A 10683-nucleotide genomic window follows, 5' to 3' on the forward strand; every position below is an offset into this window, starting at 1 on the left:
GAAAAATAATTACATTTACTTTGTGGAACACTCTCCTCTATTCATGAGTTTAACAAAGTTTATTTAATAATATTACTTGTATGTTTGTCATTTACATCATATTTTATATATTATTTATATTTATACTTCATTTTTGTTATGTACTATGTGATATACAATCTACATTTTCTCTGCTTTCATTTGTTTTCATGTTTTTTCTGCAGGTTTTATTCCCATATACAGATATAGTAATGGGTATCTATAAAACTGTAATTTCATAAAACATTTAAGCCTCTATTTATTAAATGGTATTGGCCAGTTCTTTAGCAAGTGCATTGATAAAATTAACACACAATTTCCTCCATTATCTCCAAATTGTTTTCCCTTCCTTTCATTACCTAATTTTTATTGATTGAATTATATTTGGTTTTTGTAGCAGTGTTTCTCAAATTATTTGTCGTGGTGGCCCATCATTTTAAAAATTCTATCACTTTTCAATAATTCTAGTCTATACCCTGTTCAAATGGGTGAGCTCACTAATCATGCATTTTGATGCTACATCCATATGTAATTGCTACAAGGCTTCTAAAACTATCTGATTAATACATTCACCTGTTTGTGGCCCAGAGACAGTTTGCAGAATTGCAGCTGTCTACAGACTCATTTTAAATGTGATTATTTTACTCTATGTAATTTCGAATAAGTTGGAATCTTTTGCTTTCCTCATAAACTTTAAATGAGTATTGTAAAATCTTTGACTACATATGATTAGGGTATTAACATACTTATATTACATCTCAAGTATCTCCATACCACTCCTAAGTTTTGCTTCTGTCATTTTTATATGCTCATGGTTTATAACATTTATATCCTCTTAGTATAACATATATATCTCACATTAGTTTAATTCTTGGTCTTACACTTCCATGCATTCAATGCTCACCGACTTTTTGTAATCCCCCTACTTGCACATTGGGGGATTGCAAATCAATGTTGACCCTCGACTGTTTGTACTGTTTTAACAATTCCATGAGTTTTTAGATGTTTGAAAATATATTTTTTTTCCTGTTGACTTTATATTTGAAATGCACGTGAACTCAGTAAAAAAATCTTGGGTCATCTTTGCCTTGGGAAAGTAGGTCAAATGTTTCTGGGCCAACACCTCAAGGATTCTTCAAATTGATGGTGATCTTAAGAGATTCACAGCGTGGTCACTCCAGGCATTCCTGTTTAGATTTCAGGCAGGAGGGAGTGGGGAAAATGAAGGTTAAAATGACATGTTAGCTGATTCAATTCATTTTATCAGAGAAACAAAATCTTTCTCACTGGTCCACTCATTAGGTTTTGTTTACATTTCTCTCATTTTCACAGGACTGCTATTGGCTACAAGGGGAGGGAGTAGGGCAATGCACGAGAAAGTTAAAGTAGATCACCAGCAGGTCTGTCAAAACTGTCATTAGATTTCTGTTCTCTGTCTTCATATCTATAATTTCTTTCTAATGTTTTAACCGCTTGTTTATTTGTATTTTATGTTGATTGAGAGTTTCAGGCGTATATTTGACATTTTTATTACGCTTTTGAAATAATTTCCTTTGCAGTGTTTCTATTTTAATCTTCATTGATATCATGGTTTTGTTTTATCTTCTACTTCGTCCCTGAACGGCTTTAGCTAATGTTTCTTCTCATCTCTTTACCTAATGTATTTTTTCTGTTTTCCTAGAATTCCCTTTTGCTATTCCTGACCATTTTATTAAAATATCTATTTAGTTGCTTGGAAGAATTTAATTCATTATTTAGTTTCATGAGGGCATTTAATTTTATGTTTTGTGTTTTCTATTCTCTTCTTCTCCTTTCCTTTTATACTACCTTTCTAAAATGTATCATTCATAAGATGAGCTTTACAAGTTATTCTATTTTTAATTTCTGAGATTACTATTGCTTCTTGCATTCCACACTTTCAGTAAGTCCAATTTTCTTACTGCTCTAGCAAATATCTTAGTCATGCTTTATGTAGAAAAAATCTCTTATACTTTGCATTACTAACCTACCTGGAATAACATTTTAGCTGGTATTACAATTCTAGCCTGAAAATATTTCCCTGCTAGCTTATTTTTACTCCATTTTCTGATGGCATTTCTTAATGCCATCTCATACAATATGACTCCCTCTCTGACGGTTTCAATAACTAATATTTTATAGTTTCAAAATGAATTACAGATGCCAATAGCCCATATGACAATAATGACATGTTATTGTCATTAATAGCTGGTTATCTTCGGAGGGTGCTCTATACTCATGTCTTACAAAACTGATCTCTTTTATGAAACCTCCTCAAATGACCAAGTCAAGTCACCTCCCCTAATTCCCAAAGTCCCCCTTTCTGGATTCCTGCAGCCCTCATTCTGGCACTTAACATGCACCTTTCTGTGCCATTACACAAATGTCACATGCATATGTCTCTTACCTTCCCTGCCTCCCCCCAACTAGCCTGTCAACTCCTGGAAGGCCTGGCCAATGCTGTATCCTTTTATTGTATCACCAAGGTCTCCTCCCATTATGCCAAAGTCCAAATGGGCTGGATACAGCATAAATAAGCAATAGGCATTGGAAAAATGGGGAAGAAAAAGAGCCATGGAGATCTGGATTTATTTCCATGCATTCTATTCAAAATCTGAATATCCTTCTTTCTGAAGTATCAAGTTTTTCTTGAATTCATAGGGAAACCCAAGTTAGATCTCTTTACTTTTTTTTTCTTGTTAGTTTCTTTATTCTTTCCTGGATTCTCTATGAGATATCTATTGCAGCCTTTCAACCATGTATATTCATTAATCTTTTTAAATAATTTATTTGTATTCTCTTTCTCTGGGATCCTTTCTGGGTAAATAATACATCATTAGTTTTTCATTCACCAACTTTCTCTGATTTCAGTCTAGAGTTTGTGAGATGTATCATGGGTTTAAAGAAATTAAATTGAAAAGTTTCAGGTTTAAAAATTATTCAAAGTCTCTGACCATGGTTTCTTAGACTTTTTGTCCTGCACTTCCTTATTTTGTTCAAAACTTCTCTCATCTTTGGAGCCCCCAGAACAGTTGATTCAGATAGCTTCTCCTGGCTATTTGCTGCTTTGGGGAGAGGAGTCAGTTTTCCAGCTCCCTCCCTATTCCTCTATTTTCTCCAAAGTCCTGTTTGTTTCTTTTTAAAGTTTCACATTCTTTATGCTCACACATTGTCTTCTTAATAATCTTCAGTTCTATATCTATATTTTCCTCATCTTCTTGAATTGATTTAGGAGATTTGTTTGAACATCCTTGATTGGTTGTTCCAAATTATGTATCTCTGAAGTTTAAATTTGTTTCCTTGATTGAGCCATATCTCCCCGTTCCTGGTATGACATATTTTTTTGCTGATATCTGGGAATCTGCTACTTTGATGTATTAACTCTCAAGATCAGTTGCTCCTAATTGTCTAGGGTTTTATCTATTCTTTGATAGTTGGTCCAACTTATTCTGGAATTTTAGACTAGCCCATGTTTAACTGTTAGATTTTCTCAACTTTTCTTCATCTATTTCTGCCCTGAATATGTGGTACAATTTTTAAGATTTTAATCTTCGTGCAATTGCTTCACCTACAGGATAAATTCCCATTGTTAAAAGCCAGTCCATTTATGGTATATTGCATTTCAGCAGCTTTAGCAAACTAAAACAGAGACGTTTCCAGGAGATTTCTTATCTCACCATGTTGATGATGTCATCGGTTCTCTTGAGGTGTTTTTTTTTTAAATCCAACATAGATATTTTTCACTTCCCAAATTTAACAGATTCTCTTTCAGTGTATTTCTGCTTGCCTTTGTCTTTATATATACTTGCACATCTTACAGATATTCTTTACTCTTTTTTTTTCTCTTTGATGATCTTAAATGTATGTATTTTAAGCTCTTTTTTTCAGACTGGTAACTTATTTTCATTTAATCTTGAGTAAATTTATTTTCTAATGATTTTAATGGCTGACTTTCTTAGAGATAGTTCATGTATTTTATAATTTGGGGGGTAAAATCTCATTATGAATAAGATCTTTCAGTTTTCTCTCTTACTGACTCCTTCTGGTCTAGAAATGTTGCTGCTTCCAATAGAGTCCACTCTATTGCCACCAGGGTTTTTTGTTCAGAAAATACACATTTTATTGATTTTTGTGGGGTTCTATCTCAACATGATATTGGATTTTTTGCAAGTTCAGTTGCTCAGCCAATCAGAGACCTGTCTGAAGTGCTGCCTGTGAGGCTATGCCTGACTCCTCCTATCTGTCTAGGCAAGCAAATTTAAGTTACCATTCAATGTGGCAACCAGTGACATTATTATTTTTTTGTTCTCTTCAAAAGCAAGTGGAACCCCATTCTAATTTCTGGTTTCTAGTAATAAGCCTGGATTCAGTATCCAACTTTATATGGGACAGCTTTATTTCTCATTAACCCTGAGATCTGAGCATCTGTTCGTCTTCATTAGCCTCCATATCCAAGCCAATAAAGCTCCTAGCTTCAGCCCACATGACCATTTGATCGATATAAGAGAAATGAATTTTGTTTGTTAATAAAACTGTATCATTCTCATTTTCTTCTTCTGTATTTCTTATCACTTCTATGTGTTTTGAGCAGAAGAGAGGTTTAAAATATGAACTTAAAATTTCAATTTGACATGAATTCCTTTCTTATTCCTCTTTAATGACATCATAGTATTTCATTGTGTTAATGCACTATAATCATTAAACAGTTCCCCTAGTGAAAGGCAATACATTTCGTCTATTCTTTTGCAATGAAAAAATACTGCATTGATAATCCTCGTGTATATAATGTTATATACTCCTGCTGCTTTATAGGAATTTCTAGAACAGGAAAGCTGAGTCAAATTTGCATTCCCACTAAAAGCTAGAGGGCTTTCTTTTCCTATTATCTTGCCACCACTATAAGTTACCATAATTATTTTTTTCTCCAAATTTAAGACTTTCATTTGTGATTTTTCATTTATTAGCGGTAGACTTGGACTTTCCTCTCCTGATTCCACAGCGATAATATAACTGCAACGTGGAGGAAATCATATGTAAGAGGTCATAGTTCTTGGTCAAAGACAAGTCATTTGAAATTAGAAAAGCTTAAGTAATAATGGTTATATTATTTATAACCATTTAATTCAATTTAGTTCTCATTCCCTTCTTTATCTGAATAAAGAAATATTAATTTCCTACCTTTGAACACTATAGGTGGCAACTTGTATACAAAAGTTGCTGTTACCAGCAAATGTAAATTGATTACTTGAACACTTTTAAATATCCAAACTAGCATTATAAGAACTCTAAAAGTAGATATGAACTTTGGATTGACTATTTTGGGTAGTCTAAAGGTCTTTTAGCTTGTAAAATGGAAAATTTGATTGAAGTAAAGATTTCAAAAGGATTATAAATATATACACATTTTAACCTAAGATTTAAATATATGGTTAATTTTAATGCCTGAAATACTCATAAAGCTCTATCACAAATATGTATATATTATGGTGAATTAGTGCTCTTTAAATAATTTCATACATTATGGTTTACTACATTTAACCACAGATTAAATCAGAAGCAGATCGATGATTAAATTATTAATTTCCACATTTCCTTTTAAAATGTAACGTGAGTTTTATCACTGTTGTGCTCTTTTACATTAAATTTGGTTTACATGATAATGATTTGATAGAAACATCTGATGTTTTATTAATGACATATTAAAATGGATAATCCAAATCCAAAATCAATGCACATAAAAATGTCTCTCAAAATCCAATTTTCCAAAGATAGCCATCCTCATTATACATCAGATTTATATTTATGTTTGAGCCATATTCCAAAGGAAGCTGTTTCATAAGAATTAATTGCAAAATATCAATAAACACATATATATCACAAGCACTTGCTATCTTTATTAACTCTACTTAATCCTGTTATTTATTATTCATGTTTTCTTTACATATTTTTTATCTATAGAAAGCTCAAACCAGATTTTACTAACTTTTTGCTTTTGGACCTTACATTGTAGCTCTTTTTAATTCCTTTCTTTAGAGAGAAATGGCAGCCTGTTTTTTTGTCTCACACATTTACACCGAATGATTTAGATTAGCAACCCTAGTGAAAGAATGCTAAATTAATATAGCATTTAAGCTTTTCATGTGTATGTACTATATATAAGATTAGTAAATTATTTGAGAATTAAATTTTTTATCTTATTATTTTTAAAAAAACTAGATGCAATGACTATGGGGCAAAAATACTCGACATTAATTTGATTAGTAGTCAACTGAAAATGTACTATACTAAGTTCATATTCCCATAGCCTATTATTATTTTATTTCAAATAATCTTTCACCTCTTTTCAAATTTCTTATTTATATGCTGGATTATATTTTGACATATTAGTTACAATATTGATAAGCTGAAATTCCAGGATGCTTTGAAAATCTGAAGGCAGGTATACAATTTCTTATCTGAAGGAGTATGACAGACAATATGAGAGCACTGAAGTAGGTAGGAGAACTGGAACTTGAATATAAGATAATCTAACCATGTTTCATCTTGCTGCTTGCAAACCATGTGCTGCAAAAAGCACTGCCTGTCAGAAATTGTGAGGGGGGGGTTATTTTGCTCAAGAGTAAGTTGGAAGCTGTGGATAAACATGTTATATATGAAATTTGCTAAATTTTAGGAGCATATCCAATTAGTTTAAAGCCAGGATTTTTCATGTGAATTTATATTGTTTTACTACATCCTTCCCAGTTTCTTATTTATATATATGTTAAAGACAGTTAACTGATTAGACTTCAACATTAACCAAAAGAGGCAAATGCCAGAAGCAGTATGAGAAAAAATATGCACTATGTTCTAAACTGAGTCAAAGAATTGGCTCTTTGGCATTAAAAGTAGCCTATTAAACAAAACTGGCTTATTCAGTCAATAATTCATTAAACCATTTATTCATCTATTTTTAGATGAATCTATTTTTAGATGAATATTACTGAACATTCACAATTTTCCAAACCCTATGCTGGGCACTGAAGATGTAAAGACAATTACACTTACAGCATAGTGGAAAGACATACACAAATGATTATAAAAAGGTAATGGGTTCTGTGATTCTAGGAGCACTTGGCAGGGAGCTCCTGGGCCTGCATGACTGAGGGGTCAGGATGAGGGATGGACAGAGGGCACCGGAGATAATGACTGTGACCACTGTAGGAATTAATTGTGATTTGAAATTTCATAAATTTAACATTGCAATATATGATCAAAGTATTATGTTTTCTCTTTTTTTAATATGATAGAAAATCATTCCTGAAGGACTATGTACCCACCAAAGAAGTGTCAAGTAGGGTATTAATACAATGTGCTATCTAAATGTCATTTCTAATTTTAAAATAATATTTTTTCCAGCCAACAATTCTAGAACTAACAGTTTTCCTGTAACAATTCAAAAGATCACATATGTGAAAAAAAAAGAAAGAAACTATTGGTAAAACAACTGCTTCCCTAGGAATAGGATTCAGAAGTATTTATCTATGCCATTGCTAGCTTATATTTATTCACTTATTTATTATTTCAATGCTTAAATGTAACCAGGAGGCACGTTACAGAAAAAAAGCATGAAGTCTTTTTATATTTTCAAATGCCCATTGGCCATGTGGTTTCTACAGTGCTTGCTTATTTGTTGCTTTGATAGCTTTTCATTTCTATCTTTTATTGGGAATATTTAGTAGAGAGCAACAGGCAACATTAAGAACTCATAATTAGGCAATTCAAAACAAAATTTCACATTAAAAAGAAATCCTGAATGTTTCAAGGATATATCGTGAAATCTAGTAAAATTATTTCCATGAGTTAACATTTCTCAAATTATACCACAATGCTTCATTGTCATTTCATCATCTGGAATAGGAGGAAATAAATCAGTTAGTTTATCATGCCAGGAGGGCCACACTATAAATAGAAAAACACAATGGAAAATACCTTCAAAAAAAATAACTAAGTTAAAAGCCTCAATGCCTCTCAGTGTAAAAAAACGTTTGGATGACATATATCAGCTTCATTCTAATGGAATCAAGCAATGGCCCCAATAAAACTGAGGAAACCAGTTGAAAATAAATGTATTGAATTCTGTCTTTCTTTGTAGTCATCTCCATTTAAATTTTAGGGTGACTATTCTATGGAAAGAAGAATGCTGACTGTGGGTTTGGCACTCTTGTTCTCTTTCTTCATTCTGAAGTTCTAGCCTCTGAATCCAGATTGCTTGGTTTCAAATGCAAATTCTGCCATGCTGGCTTCATGAACTGGAGCAAGTTAAAACAGTTCTCTGAGACTCAGCTCACTCATTGTATTATTGAGAGAATGAAATGAGCTCATGCAGAGAATGTTCTTAGATCAGTGCCAGGTGCAGAGAGAGTTCTGAATAAATGTTAGCTATTACCATTATTGAATTATGAAAGCAAGCAAACCTAACAAAAAAATACAATTAAAAAACTTCTATAAAGGTTAGATACAGATTGAGTATGGGCCAAAAGGTTTCTATACATGGGAAGCCCAAGGTGTAAGCTGAAATCCATGTTTTGCTTACCTGTACTCCTACAGGAGAACTTGGTTTTGTGATCACACAATCGTATGGTTCCATTGCAGCCTTTTTCATCACTACCATCTTCGCAATCTTTTTCCCCATCACAGTGCCACAGGTCAGGAATGCAATTTCCATCAGGGTGGCATTGAAATTCATTCCCATTACAACCAGCAGGAGAACGAATCTCTTAAATTGAAATGACAGAGAGAAAGGCAGAGGGAGAAAGACAGGAAAGAAATTATGATTTTACTTAATGATTTTCTTTCATGTTTTTCCTTTCTTTGGGCATTCTTATGATGCTTGAGAGACTATATCTTTACTTTAGTGGTTTAATAGCTGTGATACTTCTCTGGTATTTTCAAATTCATTTAAAAAATGTTAATAATTAAAGAAAATGATGTTTCATGCCTCCCACAGAATTCCTGATAGTGTCATGTATATTAGAGAGAAAAAGCAAATGAGAGAATGTGTGGATATTCTCTCATTATTTTAATTAGTATCTTAAGAGCAAGATTTTTGGAAGGCTTTTATCTATGACGCATAAAAGAGGTCTCATTATACCACTGATGGGAAAAATCTGGTTGATCTTCTGGCGTTTCTCTTTGCAATTTCTCTCAGGCCATAAAGTAGGTAAAGAATGAAAAAATAGCAAGTGCTTTTTGACTAACAAAGTAAAATTTTTGATGAAAAACATTCAAATTTTTGAAAAAAAAAGTAACCCAGATAAGGGTACACATTCTTCAGGACGCAAGATTTCAATTCTAGAATCAGAGAAACAGACCCTACAATTAAGAAGTTGAGGCACTATGCATTTAAACTCATTTTATCAATTAATAATTCATAGACTGCCCAGATAGCACTGTTCTCCAAAATCTGATGACTGAAAATATAGGTTCAATTCTGCAGCTAAGCCTAAACAGTAGCAAGGAAATATAAATATTGGAATATAGATGTTTTACAGTATAAAAATTGAATAATATGACCATAATCAGTACTTCATTAAACTTTTTATTAATACCTAATAGGAGAAATCACATTAAACAGCATCTCCAAATATTTAAGTACCATAAAGATTTAGTACATATTGGATTCTAGGCCAGAGCTTTAATGCAACGAATTTATTGTGTATCTACTATAGCTATATGCTGCAATTAATCTGCATTATAACCATAGCAGTAATTCATCTATATTATTATGATAAATTTAAAACAGGTTCATGTTAGTTACCCATCCCTTAATGTGATGGTTTGGTAGCATTTGTATATTACAAGTAAAGTTTAGATTCACTTAAGATCAAAGCTAATAATAACACTTACATTACCAAGGCAGCTACCTAATCTTTTGAAGCCTCTATGTGTTCACCTGGAAAGTAGAAAGCCTGAAGCATTGTGAAAGTTTACATTAGATGTCCACATGATGATTATTTTAACCATAAGGACTTTCTTGTTATTTTCTATAATATCAATCATTCAGGTCCTGATTAAGTTGTTAAATTATGAAGTGATTTTCAAGAATTATAATATGCCAGGTAATAATATTATAAAGGTACAAAAGATGGACTTGTTTTTATGTCCCAGAAATTCCTAGATCAGTAATACCAAAACAATAAATAAACAAAGAATTATCCCTACTGAAGCAATGAAGTTCTGTTGGCAGAAAGTAGGGGTTCTAATTCACAGAAAAGCTACAGGACTAAATTTTCAAAAGAAACCATTATTAGAAACAGTTTTAAGAACCATACCCAATTCACAGATAAAGCATGGAGTTTGAGTTTACTATGAGCCCTTTCCCCAAAACAGACTTTTTCTACTTTCCTAGTCATCCAAATCATTTTCACGTTGGAAATATAGAGTCATCCTTATTAAACAAAGTACTTGTGGGCACACATGCCATCAGTAAAGGTGGTAGGGTCTCTGAACATGGAAAGATATATATATATAGAGAGAAAAATGTGATATATGGATTTCCCGTTATGTTTAATTCTGAATTTAAAAGAGCGTTCGATATGGAAGAATGTCTTAAACACTGCTGTGATGAAGAATTACTTTAGGACTGGCTACATAAACAAAATACTG

The 10683-nt window shown here is 32.4% G+C and overlaps 1 protein-coding gene across 1 annotated transcript in view; it reads right to left on the bottom strand.

Annotated features, from left to right (window-relative positions):
- LRP1B (LDL receptor related protein 1B) overlaps positions 1-10683 on the bottom strand; it is a 1945542-nt gene that overhangs the window by 673910 nt on the left and 1260949 nt on the right. Inside the window, exon 21 of the mRNA XM_077153691.1 lies at positions 8612-8794. Within this exon, the coding sequence (XP_077009806.1) occupies positions 8612-8794 (183 nt within the window). The remainder of the gene's footprint in view (positions 1-8611; positions 8795-10683) is intronic.

This window comes from Tamandua tetradactyla, chromosome 3 (assembly GCF_023851605.1).
Source record: "Tamandua tetradactyla isolate mTamTet1 chromosome 3, mTamTet1.pri, whole genome shotgun sequence".
Taxonomy (NCBI): Eukaryota; Metazoa; Chordata; class Mammalia; order Pilosa; family Myrmecophagidae; genus Tamandua; species Tamandua tetradactyla.